Below are 12003 nucleotides of genomic sequence, written 5' to 3'. Positions count from 1 at the left end.
CACCACCCCCACGGTGGAGGTTAGCTCACACCCGGTGGTTCCCTTGCAGACCAAATGTCACCAGTACTGGCCCGATCCTCCCGATGTCATGGAACACGGCAACTTTCACATCCGATGTCAGTCAGAGGACTGCACCATCGCTTATGTGTTCCGAGAAATGCTGGTCACCAACACTGAGGTAAGCCGCGCCCCTGCAGGGAGAGGCTGGGGAGGGAGGGCACAGCTTAGAGGCAGGTGCTAAAGCAGCATCCACCGTGGTCCTGGATAGGGCGGTGCTTCCAGATGTGTTCTACATTTTCACCTGGCGAGCATTTCAGCAAATGTATAAGCCGACTTGTGAAAGAACCGGCACCCTCATTCCCAGCACCGCTGTTCACAATCCGCAGGTGGGAACATCCAAGTGTCCACTGACAGATAAATGGAGAAACAAGATGTGGTCTGTTTATATGGTGGGGTACTATTCAGCTTTGCACAGAAGGAAATTCTGATGCATGTTATAGCAAGGATGAACCTTGAAGACGTTCTACTAGGTCAGACCAGCCAGTCACGAGAGGAAAGTATTGTACGATTGTATGGAGCACGTGGAGTAGTCAGAATCTGAGAGACAGAAAGTGGAAGGATGGCTGGCTGGGGGGAGGGGGATTGAAGAGTCGGTGCTTCATGGCTACAGAGTTTCCACTTGGGAAGATGAAAAGCTTCTGGAAATAGCTAGTGGTGATGGTTACACCACCCTGGGAATGTCGTTAATGCCACTGAACTATACACTTACTGCTTAAAATAGTAAACTTCGTGTTACGTATATTTTGCCCCCCCGAAAAAAGAAAAAGCCAGTGTGCGTGGCCCTAATGGCAAGTGCCGTTGGAGCAAAAGGGAAGGAGTCGCAGTAGGCAGAAGTGGGGAAGGGAGCCGTCCTGAGGGGGGCCGGAGGTGTGGCCTGAGCCGTGTCCCGGAGGATGGGTGCATGGGAGTGGATGGATGCGCGGAGGGTGAGTGCGAGTTTCCAGGGGCCTTGGCAGGGCTGTGCGCAGCGAGCGGAGGGGCAGCCGGAGACAGGACCACCGTAGCTGAGGCCGGGGTCCCCCCGCCCACCCACCCTCTGGAGGGACTCACCAAGGCCATCCTGCATCTTCTACAGACCGGGGAAGAGCACACTGTGACGCATCTCCAGTACGTCGCGTGGCCCGACCACGGCGTTCCTGATGACTCCTCAGACTTCCTGGAGTTTGTCAACTCTGTGAGGTCCCTGCGAGTGGGTGGTGACCCCGTGTTAGTTCACTGCAGGTACTGTGGCTCTCTGGTTTTGCTTGTTTTCATACACGTACTCCAGAGGGAAAGACCTGGAGAAAGTTGGCAAAGAGCACCCTAAATGCCACGAGACCAGATGCTTTTACAAGAAGGCTGTTTATTTCTTCACTATTTCAAAAAATGTAGAATTTTATGAAAGCATAAATCCCTGAATGTAGACCAGAAGAAGAAAGCCCCACCTTCAGCCCACACTTAAATGTGGGTTTCTTTTCATTGGTGTTGAAGCCCCTGGCCTCAGAATATATGAGGAGAGACCTTTTCAGTTGTTCAAGAGCATGCCCTGAATGTGTGTTTTGTGTTCTCGAAGGTCAGGGGAGGAAAGCTCTGAGTAAATGTGGGAACTGGCTAGGAGTTAAGCTGGGCCGTGCAGAAATACTGCCTGAGCAAATCCCAAGTCTCTGCTTCTGTCCCCCAGTGCTGGAATAGGGCGCACCGGTGTGCTGGTCACCATGGAAACAGCCATATGCCTAATTGAGAGAAACCTGCCTGTTTACCCACTGGATGTTGTCCGGAAAATGCGAGACCAGCGTGCCATGATGGTGCAGACATCAGTGAGTAGAAATCCAGCGATAAAAGTAGTAACAGTGGGGGCGCCTGGGTGGCTCAGTCGTTAAGCGTCTGCCTTCGGCTCGGGTCATGATCCCAGGGTCCTGGGATCGAGCCCTACATCCGGCTCCCTGCTCAGCAGGGAAACCTGCTTCTCCCTCTCCCGCTCCCCCTGCTTGCGTTCCCTCTCTTGCTGTGTCTCTCTCTGTCAAGTAAATAAATAAAATCTTAAAAAAAAAAAAAGTAGTAATGATGGCCAACACTTTCTGGGCACTTGCCCTGGGCCAGGCCTGGGAGGAGGGCTTTGCTTGTTAAGAGACCAAGGTTCAAGGGCTCTGCATCACTTGCCCAAGGTGGCAGAGGTTGTCAGAGGCTGAGCGACTCCAAAGCCCACCCCACGTGACGTCTGTCTTTCACTGCCCTTTCCCTTTGCTGCCTCCGTGGTGTGCTTCCTGCCAGCTCTGGTTGCCTTCTACATGGTCGAGCCCCTGGCCCACCATTTGTCCATCAGAAGTAAGCAAAGTCCCCTGAGGGTTTTGCCCCACCTGCCTGTCTGTGGGTGAGTCTTCTGGCTCAGGGGACGTGTCACACGGCCCTATTCTCTCCTCCTTGGGCTGTCTCCCATGTGTGTCACATCTGGGTCATTGACACTGCAAGTGTCCTGCAGAGGAAATCTCGTGGGTTTCCCCTAGAACTTGAAGAGAGGCAGGTCAGGTGATGTAGAAGAAAGAGCATGATTCAGGCTACCCCACATACTGGGTGACCTTTGGATAGTCCCTTAACCTCGCTCCAAGCCTCAGTTTCCCCATCTGCAAAATGGGGACCATCCCACATTCCTTTAGATAATTGCACACACCGGAGAGACCCAAGCTTGCATGTGGTGGGAAAACTGGATCAGTCCATTATAAATCTCAACAGTAATGGAGGAAGTCCAAGGGGAGTCTAAGAACTCAATGAAAGAGTGTCAGAAGCAGACTTTGGAAAGTCAAGGAAGGCTTTCTGGAGGAGGAGATGGAGTCAACAAAGAAAGGAGTGGAAATTCCACATTGCAGCCAGCTCTGTGCCCTCACAAGCTCGTGGACAAAGTTTCTAACATTTCTCTAATGATGGTGAGCTCTCTGTTATACTCAGGAAATACAATTCAGAGGACAAGATCAGGTTATTAAGACTCTCGTTCTCTGCCCTCTTCCATGTTATGAAAGACCTCACTGCCGGTTCACAATGTTTACAGTGCATCTTCTGGGTAGATTTTCCCAGCTGGTGAAGCACCGTCGAAATGCTTTCTTTCACACTGTACACTTCACTAAATAAGGTCCTTAGGTGTTGGTTAACATAAAGAACCATGTCCTGCAGAGCAGCGTTCAGTGGCCCTGCTTAAGACAAAGTCCAGACTCCTTACCGTGGCACAAGTCCCCGCACCCCCAGGGCCCGGCCACCTGTGCAGCCTCTCTTTCCGGGCCCAGGTGTTCCCGGCCAGGGCTCTGAGCCCTCACTGTGCCACGTGGAATGGGCTGGCTCCTCTCCCGGCTGTGGCTTCCATGATGCTTTGCCCATTGCTCTCCAGTAGCCGCCCCTAGCCCTCATGATGCAGGAATAATGGCTGCATGGGGGTCTGCCCCGCTGTGGGTCCCCTGCAGGTACGCAGGGTCTGGCCCGGCCCAGAGCGGGAGCTCAGGGTACTCGTGAGGGATGTGAAAGAGTGAGCATAGATGTGGTGCGAGGCCTGTTTACGGAGCTGTGGGTGGACTGACAGCTTTCTTTTCTTTTCCAGAGCCAGTACAAGTTTGTATGTGAAGCAATTCTTCGTGTTTATCAAGAAGGCTTAGTCCAAATGCTGGATCCCAGTTAAGACAACTGTGAAAAACGTTCATTCCTCTTTCCCAAGGGCATCCTCCTTAAGGACAGACGCCTCTCTGGAAGCAGCAAGAGGAAATTTGTAGGCTGTGGGGAAGGAATGAGCACATTGGAAGCCAGGCACTTTAAAGTTCTAAAGAAGAGGTATCGTGTACATAGGAACTGTGTAGATACGCATGCAGTTACCGCAACATTTAGGCCCGTTTGTCCTCAGAAATAAGCAAAAGGGGATCTCAGTTTGGGGCCTGTCCTATTGCCTTCCTCCCTAGACGTCACCATGTTCCTGTAAACCATCCTTGGGCAATTGAGAGGGGAGGCCAGCAGTGCTATTGACCTCCCAGAAACAAGAGGGTGTGGCTACTTGGAGTTGCTCGGACGTTTTGTGTGTATATGTGTATAGGACTCTAAGGGCTGAGCTTTCTGGGCTTCGAGGCAGAGATGGGACTGTTAGCTTTCACCCGCCGATGCTAAGGGAACCCTGATGAGTGTACTCAGTGGTAGGGTGGTGGGATTTCAAGCTGAAGGGCGGGCGCTACCTTTTCTGCCCCATCTCCCTCCCACTTCCCATATTCGTGTTTCTGAAAATCACGTCCAAAATGCCCTGCTTGCTCCCCGCATTAATGACCCGTTCAGGGGCTCACACAGTGCCTGGACCAGGTTAGTAATGTAGGTTCCGGTGAGTTTTCAGTTGAGACTCTGAGAATGAAGACTCCCCATGCGTCTTGTCACCCGTCGTTAGGAGCAGGGTGCTTCGGGTTTCCACTTGCCTCTTGCTGTCCCTGCAGAACCCAAGACTGGAATTGTCGACTACTGAATCTACTACATGGATTGCTGCTACTTCAAGCTATTAAACTTGAAACACTACGATTTTCCTGAGGGGAGATGGGATATCATCTTAATATTCAGAATCTTTGGCCCTTCTGAGGAAAGATCTAGTCATGGAACCATGGGAAACCCAGCTTCTAGAGGGTTTTCCGTGGATGTGTGTGGATGTGTGTGTGTGTGCCCATGGTAAGTGTTTCTCAGGATTCCTAACTTGATTCAAATTACAGTTGAGTTTCTATAAAGAATGAGTCTCTGTATAGAAGAACAAATGTGTGCATTCACCCTCGGTTAGAATGGTCTCCATTTCATTTCAAAGGAGAGGATCAGGCTATCTGAATATAAACACAATTTGATGTTAATTTATTCTAAGTGCACCCTGATTTTAATTGTCCTAAAGAATCCTGCCTTTGTTCATACTGTGTTAAATTTTTTAAAAATTTGTGACAGGATTGTAGCAAATTATTATTTAAGGAAAATAAATTACATAAGAATTTGAATGTGGTATTTTTAAATAGCGGCTTTTATGTATCCTGAAGGGAGAGGAAGCTCAGCCAGTTTCTTAGTGGGATGTATAGAAAAAGGATGCTTTTATATCATAGCGCACAGAAGTGAAGCCATTTTGATGGTTAGCAAACTCTGGACCAATCGAGTCGTTTCCTGGGTGCAAGCTGGATAACGACCTAGATGATGGGAGCCGGGTTTCTAAAGGTTCTTTATCTCCAGACTTAGCTCATTTAGTTGCACACTTCCCACCTGTCCCCCACCAGTACTTTACTGCTAAATGGCAGGGGTGGGAGGGAGGTGTCACGCTGTGCCATAGCCCACTACTGTGAGGGAGACAGGAGACCACCGAAGCCCCATCTTTGTCGGGTTCGTGCTAAGCTAGCAGAATGAACCAGGAGAGGTTGCAATTATGCAGTTGGAGATTTGGTTCCTGGTCCCACTCGTCAGTAACTATCTCTTGGCTTGGTCACTTCGGAGCACTGTGTCTCTTTCCTCTATTTCCTGTGAGACGGGAGGATAATAGTGAGGCTGTGGGTTGAATATGAGGACCGAATAAATGCTCTCAGCGGGAGTTTTCATCAGCTGGTAGCTATTTGATACTGCTTACAGGTGCGTTACTTGGAAAAGTTAACTTACCAGCCATCAGCCCAAAAACCCACGAAATAGAAGTACAAGCTTACGGGGCGCCTGGGTGGCTCAGATGGTTGGGCATCTGCCTTCGGCTCAGGTCATGATCCCAGGGTCCTGGGATCGAGCCCTACGTCCGGCTCCTGGCTCAGCGGGGAGCCTGCTACTCCCTCTGCCTCTCCCCCTGCTCGTACTCTTTCTCTCTCTCTGTATCTCTGTGTCTTGAATGAATAAATAAAATCTTTAAGAAAAAAAAACAAGAAGTAGAAGCTTATGGATCTTTCCACAAAAGAAAATTTCTTCTGCTGAGAACAAAAGCACAAAGGAATATCCTCATACCAGTGCCTTTCTTCAATCTGGACTCAGAAGACATTCTACCAGCTAAGTCCCAAAAGAGAGGGGAAGGTGGAAAGCTGACCTCAATGTAAATGCCATCAGGATGTCTAGCAAATTATTGCTGTTTGATAAAAATACATCAGCACCCTGTGTGCAAGAAGCTTGCGAAGACTAAACGTGTTTGGAGAGTTGTGGTTTATTTTTTTTTTTTCTTAAAACAAATTATTTGATACAGTTGCAGAAATGCTGTCATTATTGTACATAAATTTCTAAAAAGCTTACCAAAGGTTGCACCTCACCTTTTTCTGCCACTGTGCAGGCCAGTAGTTCAGACCCAGCAGATGTTATTAGCAACAAAATTCATGAAATACTGGGGAAGAACAGGACAAGAGAATTATCCAAAGGGGCAAAATACATGAGTAAATATTACTACAGATACAGCCAGTTAAATTCTGTGCCTCCACATTCCTGCTTCAATACTTTATACATTTAAGCAATTATACTTAAGCCTTTTTGAGTCGTAAGTGAAAAGCATCAACACGGAATATTTTGCCTGGAAAATTGGGCTGGATGTGAACAGAGAAGGCATTTTACATCTGTGTTTTGTTCTCTGGAAGATTTGATCAGACTCACTGACGTGCTGACTTAGGATGGGACGTCCCTCCCTGTGTCCCTGTAGAAACCGCACTTGGTGTTTTGACTTCACAGAAAAAGAGACTGAACTCAGTTTGGCTGGGGGAGGTCAGGATGCGGGGTGCTGATCACAAACATGCTGGTCTGTCATTCCTGCCTCAGTAATTTGTACTTAAAAATGTTTTTTTAATTAAGTTTTTTATTTTAATTCCAGATTGTTAACATTAAAAATGCTTTTAGATTAGTGTAGGTGCTCTTGCCTCTCTGCTGCTATTTCTTTTTTGTTCCTCAGAAATTATCATTTTAGTGAAAGCAACAGGCCGCTTCATCCCTCAGAGGCAGCATCAATAGGAAATGCTCATAGGAGCTCAGATGAGGGAAAGCTCACTCAGGTCTAGACCTAGACTTGGGTAAGATGTGTCGCCCTCAGGCCTCCATTTCCTTATGTGTAAAAAGAAGTTTGGGCTGGACTAGATGAGTTCTTGGGTTCTTTCAACGTTTGCCATTCTGGGAGTCAGTGTTCCAGAGAATTGAAACTAACCCCAAATCAAAGCCATATAGCTACTGGAGAGAAATGTACCACATTTCCATGACTTGGCTCCAAGAGATTGTTCCTCAAACCTTAGCGGGCTTGAGTGCCGAGTCAAGGATTGCCACCCTCTGGTTCTTGCCATTCTGCACTGAGAACAAAATCCGTAAAGACAGCAAAGACCCTGACCTCAGCCTAACTCTGAGGAGCCAAACATGAGGGAGTCTGATGGCTGACTGTCTGCCTCTTGCTGTCCCTGCAGAACCCAAGAAAAATCAATATTTTTTTCTGTAAATCTGGGACCTTTTTCATTCTGAACTGTCAGTGACTCTACTGAAAAAGTTTGATCGATATAAAAACATTCAAGCTATGCAACACTTACTGTGTGTTGACATTTTTATTCTAAGAATTGTCTTAATTTCTGAAAGGGTTTTCTCACTCTCTTTGCTTTTCTCTTTCTTTCTTTCTCTTTCTTTCTTTCTTTTTCTTTCTTTCTTTCTTTCTTTCTCTTTCTTTCTTTCTTTCTTTCTTTCTTTCTTTCTTTCTTTCTTTCTTTCTTTTTCTTTCTTCCTTCCTTCCTTCCTTCCTTCCTTCCTTCCTTCCTTCCTTCCTTCCTCCCTCCCTCCCTCCCTCCCTCCCTCCCTCCCTCCCTCCCTCCCTCCCTCCCTCCCTCTCTTGGAGAAGAGTGCTCTCTGCCCATCCCTTCCCTCTGGTCAGGAGCTCGACCTGTCTTGACCTGGTGTGGCAAATTCTAGATCTGAATTAGGTTCAGCTGTCATGACAACAGTAGCTTACATAAAGAAGTTTCTGTACTTTATATATCACACAGGGCTGCCAGGGTGGCTCCATGATCCCCAGGGTCCCGGGTTCTATCTGATCTGGTGCTCTACCATCCCCAGTATGCAGCGTCAATGCTGAGGTCCATGACGATGGCCCCAGCCAACAGGATGGAGGAAAGGGGAAGGAGAAACTAAAACCCCTTCCCTTAGGGTGTATCGTCTGGATGTTGTACATTTCATTGATCAGAACTTAGTGACAGGGCTATACCTACTGCAAAGGAATCTAGGGAAGGTTTTTATTCCAAGAAACCATGTGTCTAACAAATTTAGGAGTTCTGTTTCTGAGAAGGAAAGAATGAGTTTCAGGGACAATTAATCTCTGCCATAGTTCAATGCTTTGGTTCTGCCATTCCTCCTCTCTCCAAGGTAGACAACCCAAGCGCCAACCACTTACAGCTTGAAGCTAAAGCTAAGATCCCTTTTGGGTGACTTGTGGTCTTCTCCATCAGCTCTGGGTGGCTTCTTGTCAATGACTTCTAAACTCAAGACAAGTGATCTCCCAACACAGCCCATAAACAGCAGTGAAGTAGAAACAGGAAAACAACCATTGAAAACTCATTTGTAAGAGGGAAGAACAGGAACACTGATCCAAGTGGTTATCCAAGTCCACTGCACAGGAAGAACGAAGACGCTTCTAGAAGGCCAGTAAGTCCCTCAGCTGCCTGACAGCCAAGTCCTGCTCTCTGGGAGGATTTCCTTGTCCGTGGACCTCCATGGCCACATCCAAGTTGGGAGTGCAGTGGTGGGCAGCCTTGTTGAGGACAGAACAGCTTTTGTAGCCTGTTGACTCCTGGAGCAGTTTTGTGGGGGGATCCCCAGGGTTGTGGTTTCTGAATTCCAGCAAGTACCCACAACTGATGGTCTGGCCTACAATGACGTTCTGTGCTCTGCTCATGCCTCTTAAAGGTGGCTACCTTGAGGCCGCCAGAAAGAGAAGCTTGGGTGGGAAGGCAAGACCCTTCATCTGACCTTTGGAGCTACCTAGTTCATATTTTCTGGCAGAGAAGTCTTGAAGATGGCTTGCTGCCCCCGGCCTTAGCTCCTGCTAAGGCTGCCACTTCAAGGCCACTGCCTCGAATAGCTGCAGTCTGAAGAACAACAACAGTTGGCATTTTCTGTGCTTGAAGACCTTCATCAATTCTGAGCACAGGCTACAGACTGCCTCCCTTAGCCAAGCCAGGCCCCCTTCCATCTCTGCTGCAGCCCCCCGGGCTCTAGCCCCAGCCGGTCTCACCTCTGTGGGACTTTGTGAAAAGCAACTACCCTCCTACCATTTTCTCTACTATCTTGGCCTTGGTCAGCATGTGGTCCCACCTCCAAAGTACTGCAGATGACACTTTCATCAAAGTGACACCTTAGTCACTATATAAAAGGCAATGTCTGTCTTTGCCATCTGCTGGCCTGCCAATTCCACTAAGCCAATGCCACATTTTGATGTTATTTGCAGCATCCTACTTTCAATGATCAAATTCTGACTCCAAAAACCAAAGTAAAATTGGCTGGAGCAAAATAGAAGTTTATTTCCCTCTCAGATAAACACAGGAGTCTAGAGCTGGTAAAGGGGCTGCATGGTTACCATGATCTGTGCCCCTCCAATCTCCTGGCTCCATTAACTCCAACCTATATCGTCTACCTCACAGTCCAAGATGGCTGCTCCAGCGACAGTCATCACATCCACATCCCAGCTGGAAAGAAAAAGGAAAATGGTGGCAAAAAAATGCCTTTGCCTTTAAGGATAATTCCTAGAAGTTGCACAGACTACTCTGACTTACGAACGGTTGGCCAGAACTTAATCATATGGGTACACCTAGCTGCAAGTGAGGTTAGGGAATGAAATCTTCATTCTGGATGGCACTCTACCCAGCCAAAATTCTGAAGTTTTTTTATTGAAGAAGGGGAAATGATGGTTTGGGTAACTTAGCTGCAGATTCCTTGACTTCAGATCTACTGAAGGGCTGACTTACTCTACCCAGCCAAAATTCTGGAGTTTTCTTATTGAAGAAGGGGAAATGATGGTTTGGGCACCTTAACAGCTCCCCAGCAGATTCCTTGACTTCAGATCTACTGAAGGGCTGACTTAGGAGGAGTTAACTCTGCTCAAGACCCAGCACACAGGAACAGATGCAATGATGTCATTTAAGTGAGACAAGGTCAGCATCCATCCATTACATGCAAACATCATTGGAATAAGAATAGACTGATAACACAGACTCAACCTCTTTTCTAGACCAGAGCCCCACCCATTCCCCACCCCCAAATTACACAAGTCAGTCTCCCTATGGCCACCCTTGTATCCAATACTCGTCAGTCCCTAAACCTCTGGATTCCTCTCATGGTCAAAGAAGGCTCCAGGATTTCTCCTGAGGCCGCCCCCGGGACTTCCAACATCATCGGCCAAACCAGAGGAAGAGCCAGGGAAGACCTGTTGGGACTTGACGGAGGCAGAGGTCCAGGGGAGAGATGGTGGCAATGAGGACGAGGTAAGTGGTCACAACCCCAACATACGTAAGAGGAAGAAGAGAAGACTCTGTAACTGGCGGGTGTGCAGAGAGAGGAGCCGAGGACAGGCCGGTTTCTAGGTTGGGCAACTGGGTGGGTGCAGGTGCTGCAAGCCAGGAGGACCAGGTGTGGGAAAGAGGATGAGATTGCTGTTGGGGTCTGAAGTCCAGCCTTAGGGACACGTAGAGCCGGTCTGAGGAGTCTCACCCAGCTATGTCTGAACACGAAATTTCATTCTTTAAAATGATGTAGATACTTCTGGGTCCCGAGCGTCCCAGTCAGCCACAGTAGATGCCTTTTCTTTTGTGCTCTTTGCACTTAAATTTTAATCCATTCCAACGCTCTCTGTAATTCAGTCCAGTTATTAAATAGCCCGTCTGAGTGTGAATACACAGTTGTCATAGTCTCATCAGGCTGCAGTTAACAAAAGAGTACAGACAGGGTGTCACACAGTAAAGGAAGAAGAGAGGAGAGAAGAAAAATGAGGTAAAATATTTTAAAATATTCATGATGCAGCAAGGAGAAAGCACAACAGAACTGCCTGGCATGGAGGGGCATGGCCTAGGAGAGGCGTGCCGGCTGCACTCTGTCCCGAGTGTGACGAGTGTGAGGTCACTGTGACCTAGGCCTCTGGGGCTCCAGCGAGGAACTGCGCACTCACATTTCACCAAGACCAGGCGCACGGCTTCAGTTGCAGTGAGAGACCTACCTGGCAACGGCCAGAGGTGTGGAAATGAGAGCAGGCCTGATCGTAATGGAGGCCACTAAGTCAAGTGTGGAAACAGAAGACGTGCTATTTATAAACTAACCGTAAAAACAGAAACAACTGAGAAATGCCTAGACACATTCTAAGCTACATGTTCAAGTTAGAGCCCTTCGGTGGCCTCATTTCTTGTATCAAATCTGGGTTGTCCTGGATAACACAGAGCTCGGAGGCGTTCTATTTTTGTCTTTTGTAGGCACTGTCCGGGCACAGGGGAACCCAGGAGGCCCAGGAGCTGCTCCCTTCCCTGCAGACGGTGCCCAGCTACGTCCTGTGTGTCTCCCTCCGTTCGTAAACAGGCCTCAGGCAAGCCCTCCCCCACAGATTCTTGATCATCTTTCTGCCTCACTCAAGTGCAGGTCAAGCTCTCCTGTCTTTCCTTCATACCATCCAGAACTGAAAAAGATGTTCATAGCAGCCTCCTTCACAATAGACAAAACCTGGAAACCAGCCAAATGTCCGTCAGCTGATGACTGGAGAGACAAGACACAGTCTGTCCACACAGTGGAATATTATCTGGCCATGAATAGGAATGAACAACATGGGTGACCTTTGAAAACATGCTAAGTGAGCGAAGCCAGACACAAAAGGTCACGTATTGTATGATTCTGCTTACTGGAGTGGTCCAGAGAAGGCAAATTCATAGAGACAGAGAGGCCAGGAACTGGGAGGAAGAGGTGGGGAGTGACAGCTAATGAGTGTGGGGTTCCTTTTGTGTGGCCCCTCTCTTGCTTATGCTCACC

The 12003-nt window shown here is 48.2% G+C and overlaps 1 protein-coding gene across 6 annotated transcripts in view; it reads left to right on the top strand.

Moving 5' to 3' along the window:
- PTPN3 (protein tyrosine phosphatase non-receptor type 3) overlaps window positions 1–5027 on the top strand; it is a 106532-nt gene extending 101505 nt beyond the window's left edge. For all 6 annotated transcript variants that reach the window (XM_064580025.1, XM_045882877.3, XM_064580026.1 and 3 more), the window contains 4 exons: window positions 50–178; window positions 1136–1281; window positions 1721–1856; window positions 3623–5027. In XM_064580025.1, coding sequence (XP_064436095.1) covers window positions 50–178; window positions 1136–1281; window positions 1721–1856; window positions 3623–3700 — 489 coding nt within the window. In that variant the 3' untranslated portion in view covers window positions 3701–5027. The remainder of the gene's footprint in view (window positions 1–49; window positions 179–1135; window positions 1282–1720; window positions 1857–3622) is intronic.
- Window positions 5028–12003: the final 6976 nt, after the last annotated feature.

Source organism: Mirounga angustirostris, unplaced genomic scaffold (genome assembly GCF_029215605.1).
Source record: "Mirounga angustirostris isolate CCGP_5_RB_7025 unplaced genomic scaffold, mMirAng1.0.hap1 SCAF_15, whole genome shotgun sequence".
Taxonomy (NCBI): Eukaryota; Metazoa; Chordata; class Mammalia; order Carnivora; family Phocidae; genus Mirounga; species Mirounga angustirostris.
The sequence above is the reverse complement of the archived record's forward strand: the minus strand, read 5'-3'. Positions and strand labels throughout refer to the sequence as shown.